The sequence below is a fragment of the Homarus americanus genome, unplaced genomic scaffold (genome assembly GCF_018991925.1).
Source record: "Homarus americanus isolate GMGI-L3 unplaced genomic scaffold, GMGI_Hamer_2.0 scaffold45562, whole genome shotgun sequence".
Taxonomy (NCBI): domain Eukaryota; kingdom Metazoa; phylum Arthropoda; class Malacostraca; order Decapoda; family Nephropidae; genus Homarus; species Homarus americanus.
In genome coordinates, this window is record NW_024744839.1 from 2,504,016 (window position 1) to 2,531,436 (window position 27,421).

The following is a 27,421-nucleotide window of genomic DNA, read 5'->3' on the forward strand; positions in this document are numbered from 1 at the left end:
TGTACTCCTAAAACACTAAATATTATATTAATAAAATAATATAAATTCATAATATTTGCTGTTTGAGTCGCGTTGCTTCAGTTTTGGCTTAATTGCAATTGAAATTACACAAACCCTAACGAAAAGAAAATATAAATGTTCAATATAATATATCTATCAATGCAACTTATAACTGTATCCTGTTTTCTTTCACCTCCAAGTAATTTTAAAATTTGCCACGAGGATCACATTGGAAATAAGTATTATTAGTACTTTATGTGTTACTCTCAGAAAGTATGTAGATATTGTTTGAAAATTTACTCAACAAATTCAAAATGAAATCATAACACCCCAATCTAAGCCGGCGTCCACCACACACCTGTTGTCAGCGTTTGTGACAACAGGGAACCAGACCAGGACCAGGGCCAGGGCCAGGACCAGGACCAGGGCCAGGGCCAGGGCCAGGACCAGGACCAGGTATGGTTTCACATTCAAGCTCGTTTTCAAAACTGATTGCGCCGTAGTGATAATCGGCAGATATTTATTCTGTTGACTTTACTGTACTCCTGCCATATAGTAATATATATTTTGAGATTCTGGTTAATATTTTATATTTCAACAAAGCAACAGTATTTGCACACCGGAAAGAAGAAACTAACATTCCCAAACTTATCAGTAATAAATGATATAGTATGTGGGTGTTTAGTGAATTTTCAATACATTTAGTCAATGCAATTAGCAAAATGACTAATGTTAGAAAAATCATGGACATGGTCTCAAGATATCTTTCTTAAGTAGACGACCTGAAATTAGTCCGAGGATTAAAGGTTAGTTTTTATTAGGTTTACGTTAGATTTAGTCGGATTATGTCACCTATGAAGTAAACAGTATCGCGATTTAGTTAGTGAAATAATTTGAACATTATTCAATTTGCTGTTATGCTGTTGTAAAACTTCTTCATGATTTAAAGAATTGAAAAGAAAACGGAACGCTTTAAAAGGGTAATCTTAAATATTATACACATTTACCATAGATATGTAATAAAATTTAGAAAAATATTATTAGAAATTATACATATATGTGTTAATACGGCCAACAGCTTTGATATACCTGTCGATATTCGTCTACCCCACAGGGAGGAACCACCGAGCCAGCTTCAGGTTGTTGTATACAAGCTCAACTCTATTATTCCTTCGTATGTTTATAATTCAAAGTCTTTATCCACCTTTATATATTGATAGTAGTTATTTGTTTACCGTCCTAGAGTAACCTTAGTTGACTGGTGGTGTTGAGGATGGTAGTAATGGAAGGAAGTTGTGTGATAAGGAGAGTGGCGGGTGGCTGTGGGGGTCTGTGTACGGTTTTCATCGACCAGTGGGAGACTTAACCTTTCTTCTCTACTGTTATTCCTCTTCATTATTGTGACTTAAGTGTAGACTACGTTAGAATGGTGTGTGTGTCTTGGAGTCTTGTTCACTAGAGTCTCGTTAGTGGTGTGTTGGATATATGACGCAGGTAACCATTTTGATGTGTGGAGTCACCTGTCGTCAACTATACTATTAATTGTATTCAAAAGAGCTTCATGTTGTATAGAATTAAATGGGGTAATAGTGATGCTTTTGTGTATTCATAATAGTAATACTTCCAGTTTCTTTACACATGTAGGGTATACTATCATATAGAGATATTGGTAAGGTAGTTATATTGCACTGATTTAATAATATATACACTCAAGACAGTGAAATGGATACTTAAATCCTCTTCTTGGTAATACTTAACGGTAAATTTTTACTTTAGGACACGAGTCCCTTCGGGTTGACCAATATGTTTTTCCCAGTGTATTTTGGTGTGTTTTAAACAAACCTTACCTTCATTTGTGGCGGAAATTGCTCGTTTTTGCCCCCCCTCTCCTAACAGTAATGGGGGAGAGCCTGGCAAAAAGTTTTTTTTTTTTGGATGGGGGTTGAAAACGAAAATGTGTCATCTAACCTAACCTATCCCAACCCCTAGCTGGACCCCAGTTAGGCCTAGCTTAAACTAACCTAAATGTCTCGGTAGTTAAAAACTTTGGGGTGCCCCATGTCCGAAAGTACAATACCCTAGAAGTGGAAGGACCAGGGGTATGTAAGAATGGGATAGAATGATCGTCTCGTAAAATTCGGCAATAAACTTCAAATAATCGTAGGAGCACGAATGACAACTAACCTCCACCACGGCCATTGTCAGACTGGTCAATGAAATTACCCTGGCTGCTTCCTTTGAAAAAAATAAAATGTGATTGGTCGAAAAAAATTTGCGTGATGATAACAATAAATCATTGGTCACGGCTGGATGACGTAAGTCAATACTGCGTATGCATGATGCGGCGGTAACATCATCTCACAGAGACAAAGACTGAAAACTACAGAAAACAATTCAATTCAATTGTGTCGCCATTATCCATTTCCGCCAGGTATATATAGGGGTTCAAAATGCTTAGAATAGAGCAGGGGTCACCAAACTTTTTTCACAGTGGCCCGGATAACTGAAAGAATGACGAGTGCGGCCCGCATAATCATTCTGTTCACGAGCCGGGGAAGGACTTGGGATGGCGCGAAATAAGCAAACATTACAATAAACAAGAAAATCTAGATACAATAATTTAAAATTGAAAATAGTAAATTTAAGGCACATAGCAGTCAGGAGGTCTCCGCACGCGTGAAGATCTCCAAGTATTCTAAACATAATATTTAAATTTAAATTGTATCACAACGTCTCGTGTTCCATACGTTTTATCAAGCAAATTCAAGTACCGTCGGCGGGCCTGATGAACTGACGTCGCGGGCCGGATCCGGCCCGCGGGCCGTAGTTTGGTGACCCCAGGAATAGAGAGATCTAAATGTTAAGGTAGATTTTAACTTTCGGGCGCGCTGTCCTAAAGTAAAATAATACCTACTTAATGATAGTGGTCCGGGTTAATCAGATACCTAATGGAAAATATATAGAATATACCATTGTTTTTTTAATTTTCGTCTTTTAGCTTTCCCATAACTAAAGTTGTTCCTTGCCCACCGTCCGTCTGCTGATGCCATATTTTCGCTTGAACTGGTAACACATGCTTCTCAGCGAGCAGTTGAACGAACAGTAATCAGTTGAACACTTCCTAGTGACCTTCCCATCCATACTGAAATATTAATAACTTTACCTGCCTAACCACATCTAATGTAACAGAAAAATTAATTTATCATTGTCCATGAAGAATTACTTAAAGTTGCTATTGCCTAGTGAGTATGAACAGAATAGCTTTAATGCCCATGAAACGTTCCTGCTCTTGGGAAAAATGAGGGAACAACAAATGCGAATAGTGTAATTCCTCCACCCGATTTTGATTGTTATTCAAACAAGGAATAAGTTTTCCTCTGTCAAGATTTTTCATCAGGCAGTTGATTCATTTGGACTTCTGTCATTAAGTGTTACTCTTATTACTTAGTAGAATCAATCTCAAGTTCAATTTGCTATTTTGATTACTGTACTTTGGATGTATTTCTTATTAAATGGCATATACTGTAGGCTGTGAATGTGTGGAAAGTGAACGTATGTGTGGAGGCGGTGGGCTGTAACTGCATCGCCAACTCCCCAACCCAGCTGTGCTCCCTCCCGCGATGTGATGTCATGGCATATACACATGTCTCTTGAGTCAGCTGGATGACTGCCTGGCTGTTGCATCACCCAAAGGATGGTTTGAGTGTTGAAGGAGCTATTTTTTGTACAGCGATATGTGCTATTGATTTTATGATACTCATTGTGTAATATATCAATTTTATTGTGTATCGTAGCAATTTTTTAAATTTTTGATACATGCAATTTGAGATTTGTTCGAATTAGGTGTACCTTTTGTATAACTGAACCACATCGCTTATATAGAAGTTTGGTGTTAATAAATCAATTGTTTATTATTATTTTTAGGGAGTACCGTACTCAGTGTTTACTGCCCTGCCGTTTGAATCTGTTGTTCGCCCTCTGTGGTTTGCTGTTATCCCCCGTTTAGCAATTATTTCACTTAACATTAGGTTTATCATGAATGCAACCCCATTGTTAAACGAGGGAAGCTACCTGTACTTATTACATAAATAGAAATATGCATTAAATAAAAACATTTATAATCATATTTTATATACAGTACAGTACATGAATAGAAATACATGTAGAGTGAATTCAGTAAGGTTAATTCAGTACAGTAAATACCCGGTAGTTATGAATATGATCTAGAGCAGTAGTTTTGATGATGGTACATTTACCTATAGTGTGTAAAAAATCTAATGGCTGAGGGTAAATACAGTACAGTATACCAAAAATTTGTACTGGAGTCTCAGACTGACAAAATTGGAGAAATGCCACGAGGTTTAATAATTTCCTCTGTGGTGAATAGTGATGTGTCTGGGCAGATGCCGGTTGTTCATATTGACCGTGTAATATTGATTAATATAAGTGTAATAAGTTCTTTCATTTAATCACAGTTTATTATTGCACAAGACTGGGATAATAAATGCAATATAATAAGAGTATTAGTATTAATGATGTGTAGTAGTGTTGATGTAACATTCTCTAAGTACAGTATTTTTTATGTCTAGAAGATGGAAAAGAGAGGAGGGACCGAAATCATAGTAGAAGATGATGAGATGGAGGACGGAAGCATCTTTGTGTGTTTCATGTGTGAGAAGGAGTTCAACAAGGTTTCTCTTCTCAATGAACACATGCAGCTGCATCAGAACATGCCAGGTGAGAAATAGCCAGAGATAATTTCCTAGAACACTTTGTTTATTGTACAGTATCTGGTTAATGTCATTGTACAAGTGTCTGAAATGTAGCAGAAGTATAATATTATTGATACTTATGGAAAATTTTAACTTATGCTTTATATTATAGTTTATAGAATCCATTTTATTGAAGATAGATCAACAAACTGTGTGCTTTTTGTCATTTTAGTTGGTGATAAATTGTATTATTGTCACTAATTCATGCAAGAAATTTTCATTATTTCTATATTATTTTGAATATAATAATACCAGTATGTTGAATTATATATATTTTATTATTACACATACTTTGACCTCAAATTCAGAGATGCACAAGGAACTGCCGCGACGCAATCGAGGCCGTGGAAGAGCAAGTGGATCACGGGGTAGGGGCAGAGGCAGAGGACGCGGGAGAGGTCGGAGTATGCAAGATTTTGTGCAAATCAAAGAAGAGCCACTTGATTCTACAGTATATATTAAATCTGAACCTGTGGACATGTTCTGTCCATCTCCGGTTAAAAAAGCACAGCGTATCAGGTAAGAACCACCGTATGCCATTTACTAACTGACCAGATCCTTAGGCCACTGATATACAGTACTCTTGTATTATTATAGAAGCCTTATTTTTACTACACTTAATGATGGTGGGAGTTTGATGTATTAAGGTTGACAGATTTGTGTTGCGTGTCATGTCTTGGGTCAACATGGAAGGTTTTGGTTTATTATTTCCTATCAGTGAGTAGCAAATATGATTGTACAGTACTCTGTATTATCAAATCTATGCTACGGTACTAACTGGGAATCCCTAGCTGGAAAGTGTAAAGGTTATTGTTGCTAGCATTATGGTTTATTCTTACTTACTGTCACTGTTAATATTTTGCAAATACAAAACTTTTATATATTGTAAGTAACTTTCTACACAAAGTATTTGTTATTTAGCTTTCACTAATTATTTTTCTCTCACACTACATAAAAACCCTCGGTTTGTATTCTATTATTACAAAACACTCTTGTAGACATACAGTACAGTTCTTCAATATCATCACCACCAAGAGTTGCAAATTTTTGTATTTTCAGCATACAGTACCTGTACTGTTATCACTCAGTCATATTTTAACATATGTGTGTTGCCAGGCAATGTGATGTGCCATTTTATTTAAATTTCAAGGATGAACAAGCATCATCATTCTGTTCATTTATCTGTGTATTACAATTATCTGATATTATAATATTGAAAATGTGTTATGTATTTGTACTTTCCTACTGTCTTTGTGTTTTTTTAGTTGTGTACCAAGGGAATTTTAATTTCACTGCTTTATGTAGACTTCTTTCACCTTCTTCACTAAACTTATTTCCATTTAATAGGACTCAAAGGGTTCACTCATTGACTCTTCATTGATTTGTATGCCCTCAATTATAGAAAAAATAATTTACTGTGATGATCATTGTACTGTACTGATAAGTATATTTTATTTTCAGACAATATTTTCAAAGTCGTGGCAAAGGTCGAGGGTGGTCCAAAAGAACTCTGCCATCAGAAGATGCAGATGATGATTTAGAGGATATTGACATTCAGCTCATTGGAGATGAGATGATGATGGTGCCTCCTCCTTCCAAAAAAAGTGCTACAGGCCCTACCATCATGAATTCTGAGCCAGAAGGCTTTATTTGTCCAACCACAGCCAATCATACCACTACAACAAAAAAGAATATTCGAATAAGGTACAATAAGATTTTTTCTGGGTCATTCTCAATATGTTTTTGTAACTTAATGCCTTTTTGCTCGGTAACTTATGTAAAACAGTCTCTAAACCTGGTGGATTAGAGACCTGGTAGACCTGTTACAACTGTTGCCTTTGAGAAATTAAAAACTAGAGGCAGAGGTCACGATCATCCCTTAACTGACAGCTAACGATTCCCTGTTTCTACCCTCCCACCCCCAACCCCCTGTACATACACAAAATTTGAACACAAGGAATATTAAACTTCCACAGACGATAACCTGTTGAGCATTACAGGTCATACATCTTAAATTCTTGCCTTGCCTTTCTTTTCCTGCCCATTCCTTACTTCAAGCAGTTGTGTCATGTGGCCATTGTTTTTTATTCTTGAAGTTAAGTATAAACCAGTCTCATTATTTATAGGCTGGGCCACTCAGTTCTAAATTACTGTATTAAAAGTCAGTGATCATAATTATCACGAGTAGCATATATACACTGCTGTGACCCTTCTTAAGATTGACCCAATGTATAATTTTGGGGACAAACTAACCCTGGGTTTGCATCTTGGAGAACCTGGATTTCTTAAGCTGTACCTAAGTCTACCTCACAAGTGTGTACTGTTCCTTACATGTGTCAGGGCTTGGTTGTACATGGGCTCATGGTGCAACATAGAACAGAATGCCAGGAGACTTTTTTAATTGTAGGTTTAATCAGCTCACTCACTGGATTTCCTCATTGGGAAAGACCCTTGCTGCAGGTGATCTAGATCTTGGGGGTTGTTCCTGGAATCTGTGTTTCATACCTAGTGACAGCAAATATGGGAATTAGAGTACAATACAGTTCCTGTGTTAATGCTTGGCAGCAAAATTCTCTAGCCTTCTTCCTCAAGGTTCCCTTATCATCATCTGGTTATGCTTCAAGAGCCCACTGTGAAGTTAATGGATAATCTGATTTTTTTTGTTTTTATTATTTTGGGGGGATTCCAGTCATGCAAGTCAGGGCCCCGAGTCTCTCCAATAACTCTTCTACTTTAATATATTCTTAGTTTGCCAAGTTTCTTATGCTGTGTATGTAAACCACTTGTGATTTTCAGGAAAAAACTTATTGTGCAAGAAGTTGTGTACGAAGAAGTTCTGGAGGATGAGGAAGAAAATGGTGAAACTAACGGCTCCTGCTCTACCACTAATAACATGATGGTAAGTAAATATAATGATACTTGGCAACAACTGTGATCTTGTTATGTGCATTCCCACCAAATGTTGAAGAGCATTTGAAAGCTTGTGACAAACGAAATAGAATTATGATTAGGTTGATAGAGGGTCGTTTGATATGATATATGAATTTTATAGGGTATTTGGTGTGTGAAGAAGGTTAACATGTAACAAGAGGTATTGTGGTTTACCTTCAGGTCAACTGTGACAGAACTACTAAAAGGGAGATAATGGAAGAAGAAGAGGACTATGATAAGGAAGTAGCAGGAGAAATGATTGAGGTGAGTGTTAAAAGAATTTGAAATGATCAACTATGATATATACTGTATATAGGTGAGGCTTGTAGAATTACCACACTTTCAGTTAGTAGTTTTTGGCATCTTAATCCTATAACCTCATGAAAATAGGGGTAAGGCTATGTATGGCCTAGATTGTTTCCGAAAATGTGCTAGATACATCGTTAATTCAAGGTGGGCTCTTGTTTTTCTCTCCCCTTGCTTATTTCTGTTCTACACATTATTTTCATTAAACATCTATAGAATATTGGTAAGTTCAGATTAGCTCAAACTTGTTCTATAGGTTCACCAGTTAGATATTTATAATACTATAAAGGACAGTGGTATTGCTTCTACTCCCACCACTTATGGGTTCGATCCATGCTTGGCCTGGACACATGTGAGGAGGGTGTTACCCAATGTGGTCCTACCAAACATCACAGGTTTCCTCTGGATACTCCAAGTTCCTCTTGTACTAACACTAGACAAATTAAGTTCATAACAAAGAATGAACCATGTGGATGATAATATGTTATATAGCTGATCATACCTATTTTGCCATAGTTCTCTACTTGAAAGTGGTGAAATTTGATAGTTGATGGAAAAAAAAACACAGTATACTGTATTAAATATTACACAATTTAACTCGCTTGTCTTTTTCGCTGTTCTTTAATTATTTGGAGTACGCATCTTGGCAAAGTAATGTAGTTCTTATTGTGAACTTTTACCGTATATGAAGGTGTTTGTACAGTACAGTACTGATAATATTGAAAGACATTTTATAGTGGTATTATTTTTCACTGCTTGACATAAAATTGTTTTGAATTTTAGTAATTTTGGTATATTTTTGGGTCCCATCTTAGCTGTCTGAAGAGGATGACGTAAGTATTAATATTTTTTCCGATCCATGTACCGGTGTTAGTGCTTTATTCATTTGTCATTTTTTTTTAACTCCTTCTGTACCATAAATCTAAACTGTAATGTACTACTACCTTTGTTTTTGTTTTATGGTAGAGAATAGGTTAAATATCTATCTTCCTGTGTAACTAGCATTTGTTCCAGCACTTGTGGTGGGGTGATGCATGTAGGGCCTTACATGATGAGCTTTGTTATCTGTCATTCATGTCTGAGTGATGAGGACAGTACAGTACTGTACTTGAAAATTTTTATTACTGTATTAATTTCTTTGTTGGTTTGGTTGTCGCATGCATGAAGGAATCCAGTTTTACTGAACGTTCATTTCACTACAGGATCACAATTTGTTCTCGTCATGTTGCCTTCTTAATGTGGACTCCATTACAGAATTACAAAATATATAATATTGATACCTCCTCTGTAACCTTTATTGTCAGCTTTTTGGTATTATTGTCAGTGAAAGACTACCATGCTGTACTCGGGTCATATACTTACTTTTATTGGAAATATTATTACTCTGTACAGGGAGTGAAATAACTGGTATCCCACTAGATTTTTTGAGAGGTGATTCCCATAGTGTGAAGTAAATGTTAAGATACACTTGATTGCACTCTGATTTTGTTTTGTATAGCTTACCAAATTTTGCTGTTCATTTTTCACAACTATTTTTGCCCCTTACTATATCATTTTATGAGGACTGAGTTTGTCTTTGTAAGAATAATTAAAACAAGATAGAGTACGTTGTTCCCTTGGGCTGATATTTCTTCTCTTGGTATAAATGGATAATACCTAATTTTTGAAGCAGTGTAATTTATAAATGTCTATCAGTTCCTTTCTTATTGGATATATTTCCATTTCAATCAAGAAGTTATGTTTGAAAATTTTAATATTAATAAGTTTTGTTGCCCCATGCCTCGTTCCGAAAGGTTTCTGTACGGAGGGGTCCGACAAATTTTAAAATGAACACTGCGATTCCTGTTGTCTTGGTAGGGTTGTCATATTGTCACACAAAATTGTAAAGATACTTTTTGGAGAGAGTGTACTTACATGCATGTTGTGTTCACCCTCAAAAATATTGTGAATGTCTTTTAGTTGATCCAAGAAGTCAAAATAACTTGAGACTGACTGTGTATGCTAATGGTTATTTTGTTAATTCAAATAAACAGGCTGCTCGGTTAAACATTCAATAATTTAGTTTTGAGTACATGAACTGGTAACTAGTTTAATGGGTATGCTTGACACCTGAGTAATACTACAGGTTATAAGTTAGTTTCTGACTGGCAAATAATGCTTATGTACCTTGTGTTTTATGTTGTATTCCTTTTTCTTCAGTACACTATATCTGCTGCTGATGCTGCTGCTGCTTCTCTGGAAAGTCTTTGCACATGGCTTAGTACCCATCCTTTTGAAATTGCTAAGATGATGCTTCCTTAGGATTTTTGTAGCTTATGAAGAGTGGTAAGCATGACTCAAAAACAATGTTAACAGTAGTAGGGCTTATGTTGGGGGAACCAGTCTGCACATGACCTCCCCAAGATAGCCAACAGCAAGCGAGATGAGGTCAACCTTCCCACAATACATGTTGAGGTGAAATTGGTTCATAACAGGTTACATGAGTATTAGATTTGACTTTTGGCTGGGATTTTGATGCCTCATGCTTGAGTGAACCATTCTCCATCCAAGCTAAACCATAACATCATTTGACTCAAAAAAAAATTTCAAACTTTTATTGTCTTCTGTACACACACTACAGAATATAACATTTTGTCATTATAATTGGCAGATCTAGGTTCTCAAATCAAGCTGGTTATGCAGATGATTCATTCTTGCTTCACTCTTCTTTCTTAATTTAAGGTAGCTTTTGTATTGTCTTGCTTTGTTGTTGCACCAAAGAGAGTAAAATTCTTAGTGACCCTACAATATTCATTTTTTGTTAGAGATGACTGTACAGTTCTTGCTATATTTAATGACATATTTAGATGTTTTCAGCCATTATTTTCTTTTCTCGCTCATTGCTATTATGTCTTTGTGGTCCTGTCAGTACTCAGATCACAAATCTTTATTTATTTGCCTGCCATTGCAGCCTTAACCTAGTAGACATTTGGATGCTTACAAACTCCATTCTGAGAATCTGGGGGTCCTGCTGTAGGGCATTTTCATATGTTAAGTACACTGGTTCTGTTCCTTGATTATTCTTTGTCTGATCAAGGTTATTGATGGCAGTCAAACCATACAGACATTTGACAAGCATTTCCACTTTTTTTTTTTTTTTTTTTTTTTTTGCTTTCTTTTCTTGGAATCTTAATGGGAAGATTGTTGGCCCTTTTGAGGACATACATAGTACCATATTTTTGCTGATGATTGGTATTGTACATTTACATAAACTATGTGAGACTTTGTTTTGAAATAATTTTATCACATTTTCCTTTCTCTGCTTTTAGAATGTTGTTTTTACCACATTTACCTTTTTTTTTCCTTCAGCAGAGTACTACTGAAGACTTCCTTGTGTTTACAGAGAATATGGTTGTGATGTGTAACCATACGCTTGCCATGATATTATGACGAGATTCATGTGAAGTTTCCTACAACAGGTGATGGACTTTCCAGCAAACTTTAAAAAGAGCTCTGCTGTCAGGACCAAAAGACCTGGCAGACGTTCACAGCCCCGGTCGACTGATGATGAAAATGGTATACCATGTGAAGAATGTGGCAAAGAATTCAGGTAGGCTTTGAAATACAGTACTCTTTTATCATTTATATCTTAAGCTGAATGCTGCAAGCTTTCTTTTATTTATTTTTAATAAACATTACTCTTTGCAGCTAGTTTTAAAATAAGGAATGGGACTTGTAGAAGAACTAATATGCTTCATATGGAAATTGTTTGTTAAACCCTTATGATAACCTATAGCAAATTGTTAACATCTCCTTCACTCTGCCCTTCTCTTTATTTATAACTCAACATCTACCCCTATAGCTACTCCTGTTGCCCTTTACTCTCATAAATAAATTGAGTTAATATACAGAGTTAACTTTCTGAACTCTCTTAAATATTTCTGAATGTAATTCTCAAGTTTCAACTACCATCTGTTTATCTGAGCTTTTGCAATATACATGTTGGAAAAAAACGGTGTTGAAAGGATTTGTGTTTTAAGTAATTCTTCTTTTCTCTCCAGGTCCATTACAACGCTGCGTGTACATATGAAATCTCATTTAGAAGTAAAAGATATTCCTTGTCCATATTGTGATGAGACCTTCCCGCAGCGCCATGTCCTACACCAGCATCTAGTTAATGACCATGAGGAGTCAAGTAATCTTACTTGTCCTGTCTGCCAGAAGGTAAAAATTCCTTAACATTTTTGTTGGGATACATGATTAAGAGTTTGAAATAGGTTTAGTAATACAGTACTCTTAATTGTCAGTAACATGTTATACTTACATCAACTCTGGTCATCAAATCCAAGGTTGTTAACAGGGTAATTTTCTAGCATTTTGTGATGGTAAATAATCTACAACTTTATTTTTATTTGTGATAATTTTTGTTTTTGTTTCAATATCTTTTAAGGTAATTTATTCATGTTTTTATTTTATTTGTTTATCTATTTTTTTGTAATTACTCATTATATTTTGAAGCAAATTTTGTTTCAAGGAGTTTGACCGGCTATAGCCTGTCATAACAAAATTGTTTACAAGCCAACAGAATCTTTCAAATCCAGATCCAGTCTTCGACAGAATTCTCCATCAATTTCTGGCATTTTCTAAGCACTTAATTTAAAACAAAAGAAATATAATGACAAAATGCAGTACAGTAAATGAAAGTGAAAAATAAGTCATCAGGTAAATAAAATACAGGGTACTGTAAATTTCAAGTTTAACCCCGTTCGTATCAGCAGGCGTTTGTAAGTTGGGGACATTCTGTACCTAATTTTAGCATATATGCAAGACTGGTTTTGTTTACTTTTCACTGCTGTTCTATCAACGTTCATCTCCTTTCACCATCATAGATTAGAGTGCTCAGGAGGACTTGATTTATGCTCTTTCTGGAGTAATATAAAATTTGGAGATTGGGTTTAGCCATTTTGGAGGTTTGATGGTTTAGTGTGCTTGCTCAGCAATGGTCATTGATTGATGCATCCCTTTCCCTTCCATTTGATTTTTATAGCTGTTTAACTATGAGCCTTTAAGAGTATTTGGGGTAGTTTTTATTGTTCTGCTACTCCAAATGAGAATAAAAACGGACTTCCCAAAACTTTTTTACTATAATTTTCTTTTTCCCAGGTGTTCACACGAACTGACTCCCTGAAGTCCCACATGGTACGGATGCACGAGGAAGATGGTGGTCTCAATTGTTACATCTGTGGGAAGAACTTCCCAAGTCAAGGTCAACTTGAGATGCATGTCAGAGTCCACACTGGTGAAAGACCATTTGTTTGTAATTATTGTGCCAAGGGCTTTGTACAGAAGGTACACCTGCGAACACATCTTCGAACGATGCACAACATGCAGGAGATTCAAAATACACCATGCCGAATATGTAACGCGATGTTAGATGGAAGGGCAGGCCTCAGGGAACATTACACTACCATACATGGTCTTACAAATAACCAGTACAAGTCAAGAGTTGCTAAATTGAGAAAGGAGGGTAAAATACCGGAACTACCTCCTCCTGTTGTGAAGGAGGTGGATCCGTCTTTAAATTATTATAAGGTTAATGTATCAGAGGTTATGTCACAACCCACTGCTTCCACTTCAGTAACTACAACAAGGACATTTACACGTAAAGGTGCAGGAAAACTTCGTGATATTCGTAAAGCAGTTTCATCTGTAGCACGAAGTGTCAACAGCACCACGACCACAACACAGCCAACGTTTGAAACGATGGGAGTTAAAGTGGAGGAAGAAGAAGACACGCCAAAGCGGAGGGACCAGGAAGAACTGAATATTGTGGAGTCTGCATTTAAGGTGAGGGTTAATGAAGGAAATGGACACTTGATATTTAGTGGAACTGTCCAGATGACATTTTTAATATTTTTTACAAACATAGTCAAGTATAATTACCAGTTTGATCTTTTGATTAGTGTTTATAGGGAAATGAAGAGACTTGCAAGACAAATTTTACCTGTGATTTAAATTTGTTTTTGCAATAAGTTATAAATTGTCTGTTTCCCCAACATTGTGTTTGATTTTTTTTATCATAGCTGTCTACTGTATATACAGTAAGCACTATACTAAAATAGCAACATATTGGATGCATGGGAGAACTCAGCCTAATTGTAGATGTGCTCTCAGTAATCCAATCCAGTGGTGCTACTTGATTATGCCATATTCCAGTCATTTAAGACAACTTTTAGGTCATATCTAACAAAAAAAAGTTCATTTAGATTTATTGATAATTTAGTTTTAAGATACAGGTGCTGTACAGTCCTAGGAAATTAGTCTTTGTGATTTTTTTTTTTTTTTGTTGGCTTTAGATAATTTGCCTTAAATTTGGCTTTTTTTTTCTTCATTTATATACTGTGCTATTCCCCTTTCACAATAAGAGTCCTACTACTCATTAGCAACACCCTTCTCAAGAATAACTCAATAACCACCATTGTTCTCTAGTCACTCATACATATCAGTTCTCACTCCATTTTGATATTTTCGTTGCGTATAACTGTTACAGGTTATACTCTCACATACAGGTGAACAATATGCTTCAGGCCTATATTGAAAGATAGAATGGATGTATTCAGCATCAGGTATCATGGACATGGACTTGAAGACTTTAAATATGTGTGTTTTATTAATGGAAGAAAAAAAGTTATATATTGCTGTAAATGTGTTCTGTGGTGGCAGGAAGAGATTTACCATAATAATGGTTTACTGCCATCAAACTCTAGGTTATGGTAACCACTAATCTACCTTCTCTTTCTAGCTCTAATTTTGCTGTAGTTTATAACTTGCTTCTGTAGTTGCTTGCATTCTTCATGTGCAACTAATGTAATACAGTGATATCTCCATTAGCCAAAACAATTGGTGCAGAGCACTTCTGGGAATGAGAGATTTCCGGGTAATGGAATGATGTTCTCGGATGTTCCAGAATTTGCTCATTTCATCATCTCTCAAAGCTGAAAAAAAATCCCTCATCCCTGGAATTTTCCAGGTACTGGGAAAATTTTCTCTGAATTTTCCAGAAAGTGTGCCTCTTGAAAATCGTTCACAAAACCATAATTTTTCAGAAATTCTAGCTTTAGGAAATATTTTCTGAGAAAATTTCAATTCCGGCTATCGTAGAGTTCCGGTTAAGAGGGATTCAAGCCAACAGAGACATTACTGTTGTTAACACCATCAACTGCTGCTCCTAGCATCATGGTTGTAATACTACTGGGGAAGAAAATTATAAAAATATATAATTTGAGTTTGTTATTCAACAACTGGGTTTTTACATTATTCTGTACAGAAGTTGTGTTGGATATTTACTTGGAACACAGGGATAAAGAATAAAGGTATTCAACAATAATGGTATTTAGTGAGGCTCTCAACTTTTAATGATTTTGAAACTGGCTCTTTCAACTTTGAGTATGGTGAAGCTGGTTGGCTGTGTTTTGGGGACCTTGAAAAATGGCTAATATGCTAGAAAAAACTTGGAGTAGACATTAAATTTACAAAATGTAATTGGTGTGCAAACATCAAAATTCTGTTAGTAAAATAGAATATCTCGGTAGGAAAACCCACACACCCGAAAACACCCTAAAAGGCATAAATTGCTTTAGTAGGCACTAACACCATCATTCTGTTTTGCCTACAGTATACACCTGCAAAAAAGAGTGTCCTTCAGATGGCAAAAGAAGTATGTTAACACAAAGCTACTGCTCCTGTTACTTGTATGTTGTTGCAGCTACTGCAATGTTGGTACTGTGTCTGCTAACCTTCTCTAGCATGCAACTGTTTCACTTATATAATTCTGCAGTTGTATCTGTTTTGCTGTTGGCAATAGGTGCATTTCTTATGCAAACAAAATCTTTTGAACAAAGTTGTACTATTAAATCTCTCCAACAGGTTGCAGAGGAGATGGATCAATTAGAAGGTAATGTTTCTGGGAGCACCACCATCCTTGTGGCTGGTGAAGACTCAGCCACGACGGGTGTGTATTATGCTATCCCCGTAGTGATGGATAACTCTGCTACCACTACTGCTACAACTACTGCACATACTTTCCTGACCACTACTCCAATCTCATCTCAGCATCAACAGATTACCTCTACTAACATCGGCAACACCATTACCACTAATGGAACACCGATGGTTACTACTGCCCGCATTGTATCTTCAGGTCTCCAAGATGTTCATTTGGGACAAGAGGAATTAGATGATGAATATGCACAATTTGCAGCTGAACATTCACATATTGGAAGTGAGAGCTTTGGTGGAGATAGCTTAGGTGGTAAAGGTTCAATTGTTAAAGCAGAACCTTTGCAGCTGTTTACAGATCCCAGTGATCCCTCAGAATCAGAGACGGTTGAGATGTTTACTATGTGAATATCCTGTTTAACAAAGGTGTTTTTGATTCATGGAACCTGTCAAAGTATTTTAACTTGTCATGTACTCGTCTGATAAACAGGTTCATCTGTCTGTCACTGACTTATTAGTGTGTTATTGCACTGGACATGAAGCAGTGTTTTTAGCACTGATACATTGCCATGAGAGGTTGTTCAAAAAATATTAAAATATTTTAGGTTAAAATATGCTATGGTTTAGACATTTTATTGTTTACTTAAAGAATTTGACCTTTTTTCCGAAATATAAAAATATTTTAGGTAAAAGTATTCTATGGTTTAGACATTTTTATTTTTAATTTAAAGAAATTTACCTTTTTTGCTTACCACCAAAGATATGTGCTGAGTTTTTGTTTACTTTTTGTGGTTTTAGTCATTATTATTAGCAATTCTGGTAAGCCCTCTTTGACCATGCTTTCTGTTTTACTTTTTTTTTGTGAATATTTTGAAAGTTATAACTATTTAAAGATATGTATGTAGAATTTTGTTTCATGAATTCATGGTGAAATATTTATTAGAACATTCCCACCAGAAGTTGTACATTCATTTCTTTGTAGCTGTAGTTGAATGAAAGATATCAGTATCTTCACGTGATACTCAACAAGAATATTAAAAAAAAAGATCTGTAAACTGATCTTTTCATAGCTTTTCTAAAGTTTACTTTCTGCAAGTTTTAAGTGATACAGAAGCATGACTCAAGAATATAAGTGAATAATTTTATATCTGAAATAAACATAATATAATTGATTATGAATGTATGATATTTAATTTTTATGAGTATATGTAAACTGAGAATCTTTGCTTAAGGTGGTTTAATTTATAAACTAGACTATGAACTCCTTGAGGTACCTTAAATGAAGACATAAAGTTCATTGGAAAGTTTGTTAAGTAGCTGCTGTGGGATGGTCACTTTCCATTTCTTACCAGAAGGCTTAAGCCTTTGAAAGTGGCAAGTACCCAATAGAAGCTTTAGTTCTACTAGTTCATGTGGTACAGTAAAGCCAAATATGAACCAAAAGAGAATGCCCTTATCCTCTACTACTCATTTTATGATGTTCTGGGATAATTTTTTTCTCATATTTTAACCAAGTTCAGAATATCATGGATATTAAAATAAAATAATTTCAGAAATTACCATTGTTGAAAGACCTTGGATGTAATACCGTTGACTACATTTTTCTGCAAATGTAGGTGTAACTTATAGTACATCATATACTATATCATAGTGACCAAAATCATTGGCTTTGGATTTAATTAATTTTGACATTCCGAGCATGGAAAGTCATTTGCAAGAGATTTTCCAAATTTTTGCATTTTTGTCACCCATCATTATCGACTAACATTAATCTCATGTCATGAAGGTCTTAGAATGTACAGTAGTTATGATGTGAGTGTGGCCCTTTAAGTTTTAAACAAGGTTTTAACATAGCATTTGAGTTTATTAATTTTCAAAAAATATTTATCTCTGTTGGGATTTTTATTGTTGACTGGAGATGGGTTGGGCATGCAGAGGCTCAAAACAATTACAGTACCGTACACCTGTCTTCAGGTGGGGTTAAATTTGAATGATTGAACATTGAATTCCACTTTATTCAGAAGTAGTAAATATAATAGAGTTGACTGCATCATATCTCAGTTACCAAGAAGCTGCCATGTGAAAATGTACTACAGTGCATGTAAATGGTGTCCATATAATACAGTACAGTACCATGTCCTTTATACCCCTACTTGTGCAATTCCTTGCTGTGCCCACTTCTTTACATTCACTCTGTCATGCACATGTTGGCTTAAGGGTCAGATATTCCCAACCTCCGCTAGTACTGTACCTTAATTACTTCTTTCAGTCTCTTTTCTCAGATCTCCATGACTGGTTCTTCCACTGAACCAAACACCTTCACCTTTATCCATCAGGTCTGTGGTAATTTGGGAAGTATAGACTGACCTTGTGGACTGATTTTTGTCTCCCAACATAGCCACAATTTTGACATCTGCCCATGCCATGTTAGTCTCACTTAAATAGAATATTTTTATGGTTTTGATTACCTCTTGATGCTTTCATCCTTTTGTATATATATAATCACAGATAACTTTTGTCCTGCAACTTTTCCATATACAGTATAGTCTCAATTTACGCGGATTTCGTTTATGCCGCATCTTGCCAGACCGACAATTTTTATTTACACAGTTCATTCCATCATTTACGCGAGAAGCGGCTCGGGCAGGGTGCTCACAAGGTCGCCCAGTCAACAAAACATTACCGAGTTCTTCACCCGCCACCCACCACAGCCGGCCCAAGTCAGTGATAGTGAGGATATGGACTTTGAGGGGTTTGACAAAGAGGCCCTGCAAGCCTCTGTGGTGGATAGTGACACAAGTGATACAGGTGAGGGCCAATAATCTGCCCTCTGCCTCGGAACCAACCCCAGATCCCCGTGTGCCCAGTCATCTTTTCTACTAATGTAAGTGTTAAAAACCTAATATTATTGATATTTCTCTTAAATATTAAATGTGTGTGCATACCATCATAAAATTAAGATGTTATTTTTACTACAACGTACGTATTGTGTCGGAAAAAGTGGAGTTTGTGGGTCGGCCCAGTCTCTATTTCAATTAATCCCATATGTTCTGCTATTTCGTTAACGCGTTTCTCGTTTTACGCGGACCTCCACGGGTTCAATTGACCGCGTAAATCAAAACTATACTGTATTATTTTTACTTCTTAATATTTTATCCTATATCTTCCATTAAATTTTTCTTCCTTATTGTACCTTGGAAAACTTGATCTTTGCATCTACAGTATAGTCTCGATTTACGTGGATTTCCTTTACGCGGTTGGTCATTTACGCGGCACCTGGCCCGACCAGCAATTATTATTTACGCGGGAAGCGGCGCAGGCAGGGTGCGCACTAGGTCGCCCAGTCAACAAAACATTACCGAGTTTTTCACCCGCCACCCACCACAGCCAACCCAAGTCAATGATAGTAAGGATATGGACTTTGAGGGGTTTGACAAAGAGGCAGTGATACAGGTGATACAGGTGAGGGCCAATAATCTGCCCTCTGCCTCGGAACCAACCCCCCATCCCCGTGTGCCCAGCCATCTCTTCTACTAACGTAAGTGTTAAAAAACCTTATATTATTGTGTGTGCATGCCATCATAAAATTAAGATGTTATTTTTACTACAAGTTACGTAGTGTGTCGGAAAAAGGGTAGTCTGGGGGGTTGGCCCAGTCTCTCTTTCAATTAATCCCTTATGTTCTGTTATTTCGTTTACGCCTTTCTCGTTTTACGCGGACCTCCACGGGTGTAATTGACCGCATAAACCGAGACTATACTGTATACTGAAGATTTGGGACAAGTTCTTCATGCACATTTAATATACTTTTTTCTTGTTTATCAAAATTCATGGAGTATTGAGTACCTTCAGTAAGGTAATTGTTGTTGTTGTTTTTTTCTTTCATTTTCCTTTTTTTGTCATGTCTGTCGCACTGGTTGGCTTACGATAAGAATTATCCTCAAAAGTAGTATGTACAGTTAGTTACCTGGTACAGTGATTGGCAGATTTTGTGAGAATTGACAGCAGTGTGTTTGTTGACTCTGTAGTAAGTATATTGAGGTGAATGGGCAGAAGCAACCTCTTTATAGTGGTCAGATAATGGTGTTAAGAAATGATTTCTCCTCTATCTAAGAATACTCATACTGTACTTCTTATTTGGCTACAGATTTTATTCTGATTACCAAACATACTGTAATCTCATTGCCTACTACAGTATTTGATAAAAGTGGGCTGGTGGTGGTGACGAGGTGGTGTGATGTAGGGCGACAGGGAGGGTGGGGGTTGGGAAGGAGGAAGGTTGCACTAATTCAGGGATCAGACAACACCTTGGTTTACCCATAATTGGCTGTCTCCCTAACTTTATTTTACTTGTGATAGATTGCAGTAATGCTGATGTCACAAGCTGTTTGATAGTCATTAGTGTTGTTCCACTAATGATAGCCATGTCCATAACTTTGATGATTTTGATAACTGACATCTTTCTTATACAGTATTAGAATTCAAAAGTCATGGGTAGGGAAAAGTTGTCTGACAAGAGCCCGATCCATCTTGTGCAATAAGATTGGACAGTGGCGATGGTACTTGCACCAGGGAGAGGGTAGGAGGAATGTTCTCTGACCTGTGAGGGTTGGGCCCTGCAATTACTAGTACAGTATGTTTTAACTTCAAGTCGAGGTATCCACATATCCCACTGGGACCTGGGGTTTTTCTCTCGACTGAATAAAATTGTCTTTTTTTAACCAGAACAGAATCAGTAAAGTGGTACTGTATTCAGGTTAGATAAGAAGAGCATTACTTGGTATATACCTTAGTCTGGCCTGGTATTAAGAGGCTGTTTCATGGCGTTCAGATGGATATACTGCAATGTATACACACACCAAGGTGTCGCATCTCACATAATGTGCCAACGACTGTACCTGGTATAATTGCAGGCCACTGTATATGCACATTCATGTGGTAGTGTATAGGTGCTCCTCTACTTACGAACGAATCACGTTCCTGAGGCTTGTTTGTAAGTCCAACTTTACTCTTGTAGATACTATACATATTGTAAAAAATGAAAAGATTATGGATATTTAGTACAGCTATACCCTTTCATACAGCCTTAAAACCTGCCTCACCCTTCTCCTCTTAGGTAATGTTTGTTCTATCTGGAATTTTCTTCAAAATAAGTCAATCTCATCCACATTAAGCACTTGTTCTGGCAGGTAGCCCTCCCCAGTGATGATGTTTGTATCTCTGAAAGTTTGTAAGTTGAACGTTCTTAAGTAGAGGAGCTCCTGTATAGTCGTCTAGTGATCACATACTTCAATAAAGATAACTGGGTGAGAGATTTATGAGCCTGAGCCCTCTAGCCATTTTACCTCTTGGGGTCCATCTACTGTAGCTCCTATGTGCACCTTATACTGTACCTTATTCTAAATCAGTTCTTTCTACCTACAGTGCATGATGCCATAATACACAGGGAATACCTTGTTTATTTCTACTCCCAGAATTTTTTTTTAGTTATTGAGATAACCGAGCAATTGGACTGATATAGCTGCAGGTGATGTGTACTGTCTGTGATCTTGACCACCCATGTGTTGGTTAACTAAGGAAAACGATAAATAATTAATCACCTGGTAAAATGATACACCCGGAATTCCTGTATCCGTGTCTACAAATGTCTCCATACAGTACTGTAGCTAAGGTACTGTTCTTGTAATATTTGGGTAATGCTACATTGTTATCTTTGAATGGACGTCCTCTCCAGTATTTTTAGAATTTTTTTTCACCGAGTGGTGAATTTTTGTAAGGGTTACTGTGAGGCTTTTAGCAAAGGTCTGAATGATGATAAATTTGTCCTAGAATAACTAATATATTTATATGATTAGTCTTAGCATCACATTTCTTCTAGCCATTGTTTTCATATTTTAAACTTATTAATAATATCCATTTCTTCATTTTGTACTTTAATATTACACCAGGACCTGTCATATTTTCTTGTCACAAGATCTTTAACATTTTGTTACTCTGAACAACCCTGACAACACATATTAGGTTTTGCAGTTTGTGTCATAACTGCCTTCACATTCAGCATATTTACAGCATTTAAATGAAAAACAAAAACAAAATCTTATTTGTTGCCATCTTGCATATGTACTTGAGGTAAGGCATCCATTTCCTTAGGACATACTGTACATCTTCTCACTATTCCTGCATCTGTTCCTTTGGCCTCCCTAACAGGTTCACTTGACACCACTCATATTATTACAGTATAAACAGTTAAGACTCGCTCATATTTAATGCCCTTTGTCTCATGTATGTAATCATTATTTCTTTTCCTTAACATTTATCTTTCTTCATAAGTACCACATTTTCTCTTGCTCCATTCCAAATAGAAGTTTAGTGTCTCAGTTACCGACAAGATCAGTTTCCTTTTGTCAGAACATCTGCACCACTTTCATTCATTTACGTTCAGCAGTAAACCCCTTTCACATTCCACTCGCCCACCTGGACCCATAAAATTTGTCATGGAGTTCTGACAATGTCCTATGAAGGTAGATTCTTCTGCCCCAATCCTCCATTGTTACATAATTGACTTGAATGTATATAGAACTTTTATTCTTTAAGACTCGATTTCCAAAGCTAATATAAATACACAAGGATTAAAGAATAAAAGTATTTTTAAACGAAAAATGCTATGTTATAACTTGTGCAAGTATGAGAATGATACAGTTCAGTGTAAAGAGAATCATCCTGCAGTGTTAGTGAATGAGGTACCATTAGAACACACAGTATATTTTTATGATGGAGTTTCCACACAACTAACCTGTTTTGTCAGGCAGTATTTATGCATGTAAATTATTTGAAATCTTGTAATTAAAATGTAGTTCTTGTACACTATTTTGTCAGTTTCTACTATTCAACATCAGACTTACCAAAGTAGTCCACCATTTATATTCAGTATTGATATTATTTATTAGTTCTAAAGTTCCCAAATTTAGCATCAGAAAACGTATTAAATGTAAGTCTGGATTCCAGAAAACCTTATCAGTCCAGAAAATAGATTGCTGTTGAATAAATATTGTATTTCTAATTATATATTTTTTATTTATGTTAAAATTTTCAGAATTGCAATTAGTTCATCAAAATCTTATGACATAAAAGTTGACTTTGTGAAGTGTATAAATTAACAGTAGAGTAGTACTGTACTGTATTGTACTGGTGTACTGTACTGTTGTACTGTATTGTACTGTACTGCTGTACTGTATTGTACTGCATTGTGGTGTACAGTACTGAACTGTTGTACTGTATTGTACTGGTGTACTGTATTGTACTGTACTGTTGTACTGGATTGTACTGTATTGTACTGTATTGTACTGTACTGCTGTACTGTATTGTACTGTACTGTTGTACTGTACTGCTGTACTGTATTGTACTGTTGTACTAAATTGTACTGTACTGTTGTACTGTATTATACTGTGATGTACTGTATTGTACTGTTGTACTGTATTGTACTGTTGTACTGTACTGCATTGTGGTGTACTGTACTGTTGTACTGCATTGTACTGGTGTACTGTATTGTACTGTACTGTTGGACTGTATTGTACTGTTGTACTGTACTGTATTATGGTGTACTGTATTATACTGTACTGCTGTACTGTTGTGCTGTATTGTACTGGTGTACTGTATTGTACTGTACTGTTGTACTGTACTGTATTATGGTGTACTGTATTATACTGTACTGCTGTACTGTTGTGCTGTATTGTACTGGTGTACTGTATTGTACTGTACTGTTGGACTGTATTGTACTGGTGTACTGTATTGTACTGTACTGTTGGACTGTATTGTACTGTTGTACTGTACTGTATTATGGTGTACTGTATTATACTGTACTGCTGTACTGTTGTGCTGTATTGTACTGGTGTACTGTATTGTACTGTACTGTTGGACTGTATTGTACTGTTGTACTGTACTGTACTGTACTGTACTGTACTGTATTATGGTGTACTGTATTATACTGTACTGCTGTACTGTTGTGCTGTATTGTGCTGTACTGTTGTACTGTATTGTACTGGTGTACTGTACTGTACTGTATTATGGTATACTGTACTGCTGTACTGTTGTGCTGTATTGTACTGTACTGTTGTACTGTATTGTACTGGTGTACTGTGGTGTACTGTATTATACTGTACTGCTGTACTGTTGTGCTGTATTGTACTGGTGTACTGTATTTTTATACTGTATTGTATTGGTGTACTGTATTGTACTGTACTTTTGTACTGTATAGGACTTTACTGTTGCACTGTAGTGTACTGCTGTACTGTATTGTACTGGTGTACTGTACTGTTGTACTGTATTGTACTGGTATACTGTATTGTACTGATGTACTGTATTGTACTGGTGTACTGTATTGTACTGTATTGTACTGTACTGTATTGTGCTGTACTGGTGTACTGTATTGTACTGTTGTACTGTACTGTACTGAATTGTACTGGTGTACTGTACTGTACTGGTGTACTGTGTTGTACTGTACTGTAACTGGTGTGCTGTACTGGTGTACTGTGCTGTACAGGTGTACTGTGCTGTACTGGTGTACTGTACTGGTTTGCTGTACTGGTGTACTGTACTGGTGTGCTGTTCTGTACTGGTGTACTGTGCTGTACTGGTGTACTGTGCTGTACAGGTGTACTGTACTGTACTGTACTTGTGTACTGTACTGTAATGGTGTACTGTGCTGCACTGGTGTACTGTGCTGTACAGGTGTACTGTACTGTACTGGTGTACTGTACTGTAATGGTGAACTGTACTGTACTGGTGTACTGTACTGTGCTGTACTGGTGTACTGTAATGGTGTACTGTGCTACACTGGTGTACTGTGCTGTACAGGTGTACTGTACTGTACTGGTGTACTGTACTGGTGTACTGTACTGTAATGGTGTACTGTGCTGTACTGGTGTACTGTACTGTACTGGTGCACTGTACTGGTGTACTGTACTTTAATGGTGTACTGTGCTGTACTGGTGTACTGTGCTGTACTGGTGTACTGTACTGTACTGATGTGCTGGACTGTACTGTACTGGTGTACTGTATTGTCCTGTACATGACAGTTATAGTAAATAATAACAAACTCAGACACTTCACTTAAAAAACATAATTTTCAAGGGATTATGGTTATCACTGTGTGTGATTATATACGTACAGAACATAATATATACAGTACAGTACTTCTGTCTGATTAAAGACATAAATTATTTTAATTGCTGAAAGAATGCTACTGGTCTTGAGTTTCACTTGCTTTATTATGATTTCAAGTTTATGTTTTATAGCCTTATGAGGAGAGTCCGGTATTTGGTATAGGTGCTTTTAATTTGGGTCGAATGTTATAATATATCCTATTATCAATCAAGGATCATATGTACATCAATTCTAGCCCCATAACCCCTTTCTACCCTTTAAAAACTTTCAACCTGTTACACATTTGTCTAAATTTTCAAGGTATAATTTCTCCATTACTTCTTTCTATTTTGCCTAGAAATTGATAGTACTAAGAGATCTAGTATTGTCATTGAATATTCCAGAGCAATATGTTTGTTTTTGTATTTGGTTTTAAGGATAAAAAAATTTCTACTTTGGATGAAATTTTCGTCAAAATATCGAGATTAATTATTCAACCAAAAATAAATTTTACAATATAGAAAAAATGGTTTCTGGGGTTATGTTAAGGAATGGTTCTTCCTGTGCAGAGTGTTGGTTTCATTGAAATCGGTCAAAAACTGGCAGAGAAATTCCAATCCTAGTGTTGGAAAATTTAGTTTTGAGATACAGGCCGAAAAAGTTTCTCGACCTTTCTCCCCTGTGTAAGTGCTCATTCTGAGCCGATTTTACATATATTTTTTGTTTAATTTTATTTTATTTATTTATCTTATTTTATTTAATACATCTCCAACTGAACTCCAGTTATATTCTTTATGTGAGGTAGTGGGGAGGGGTGGAAGGCTGGGGCTGGGCAGCATCAGGTGCCCCCGGAGACGGCTGTTACCGTCCCTATTTTAGCAAATATTTTCTTTCATCCTCTTGGATTTAGCATTGCTCTTGGCACATGCTTCCTTTAGTTGTCTTTTATGTTTTGAATCAAATGACATCCTGATATTCGAGGAGAGAAGCCTGGTACAGCAGTACAAGTGAGGTAAGATGTGCGGTGCAGCAGAGTACACACCGCTCCTTGACAAGGTCTGAGCAGTGCTGCTGTTTTGAGGAATATCATCTGTTAACAAGGAAAACATATGACAGTTGGTGACGTCATGGGGAGAGGCCGTCCACATTCTATATCACAGAGACGCCATGAGGAATATATTCCTCATTGTTTAAGAAATGCATATAAAATGTAAAGGACTTAATAATTTTTTCTTCAGTAATATATATGACTATTTTTTATCAACTGCTTTAGTATATATCAACAGATAATGTATAGTATAAATGGATTGTGGGTAATAAATGACGTGGAAAATCAACATGGGATCCTCGATTGATGTGGAAACCCCCATGCTGTTCTCGTCCGTGGATATGGTGAGAGCTCTCATCATCAGCTAGACGTACTTACAGAACTCTATCCACAAGCCGGTAAGGATATGTTTATTTATGTAATTGGCATGTAATTAATCACAGCTTTCTTGACCTATGTAGCAGTTACTTATACCTTAACCGTTTTCTTTTATCAGTGTATCAACAGAAATGATTAGATAAATGAAATCTTTACATCCTGTTCATTTGTTGCTTTTATTTTTCCAAAGGGCCAAATATACAATATTTTCCTGTGCACTTATAAAGGACTATGCAAGTAGCCTCGAACGATCATGGCAATTATTCACTGATTTAGTTATTCTTGGGTTTGCAGGGGAGACTACACAAAAGTTGATCAAACCTCCTATTGCAGGTGGTGATGGCTACGAAGCGAAGCTTCAGAGATGCATGACTGAACAATGAAGATTTCCAGCCCTGGTTGTCCCGTGTTGAGGACAATCCATCTAGGGCCTCTTGCAAAATATGCAAGAGGGAAGTGAGTGCAGAGTTGACAGCCATCAAACGTCACAAAACGACAAAGATGCATGCAGTTTATGAGGCCTCTGAACAACAAGAGGTCCAGCAGGAGAGGATCCCGGTCCACCATGGGAACTATGCAGCAAATGGAGTAGCCGTAGCAACAATTCTTTTTGCTTGCTTTATAGCTGAGCACAACTTGCCATTTACCACTGCAGATCATTTAGTAGACCTCATGAAGAGGATGTTTCCTGATTCTGCAATTGCTCAAGACATGAACATGAAAAGAACAAAATGCACAGAGGTTATGAGGACTTTAGGACGGTGTCTCTCCGAGGATTTAGTAGATAAACTGAGAGTAAATAAATTTTCCATTATTGTTGACGAAACAACAGACATTAGTACGATGAAAGCATGATCTGTTCTTGTAA

The 27,421-nt window shown here is 36.5% G+C and overlaps 1 protein-coding gene across 1 annotated transcript; it reads left to right on the forward strand.

Annotated features, from left to right (window-relative positions):
* Window positions 1-1,107: 1,107 nt before the first annotated feature.
* On the forward strand, window positions 1,108-17,542 carry LOC121878206 (myoneurin-like). The gene is made up of 11 exons (XM_042384285.1): window positions 1,108-1,139; window positions 4,590-4,737; window positions 5,081-5,291; window positions 6,234-6,476; window positions 7,569-7,671; window positions 7,884-7,967; window positions 8,825-8,842; window positions 11,468-11,598; window positions 12,050-12,212; window positions 13,152-13,835; window positions 15,915-17,542. The coding sequence occupies exons 2-11, from the start codon at window positions 4,593-4,595 to the stop codon at window positions 16,392-16,394; spliced, it is 2,262 nt and encodes a 753-aa protein (XP_042240219.1). The 5' UTR covers window positions 1,108-1,139; window positions 4,590-4,592; the 3' UTR covers window positions 16,395-17,542.
* Window positions 17,543-27,421: the final 9,879 nt, after the last annotated feature.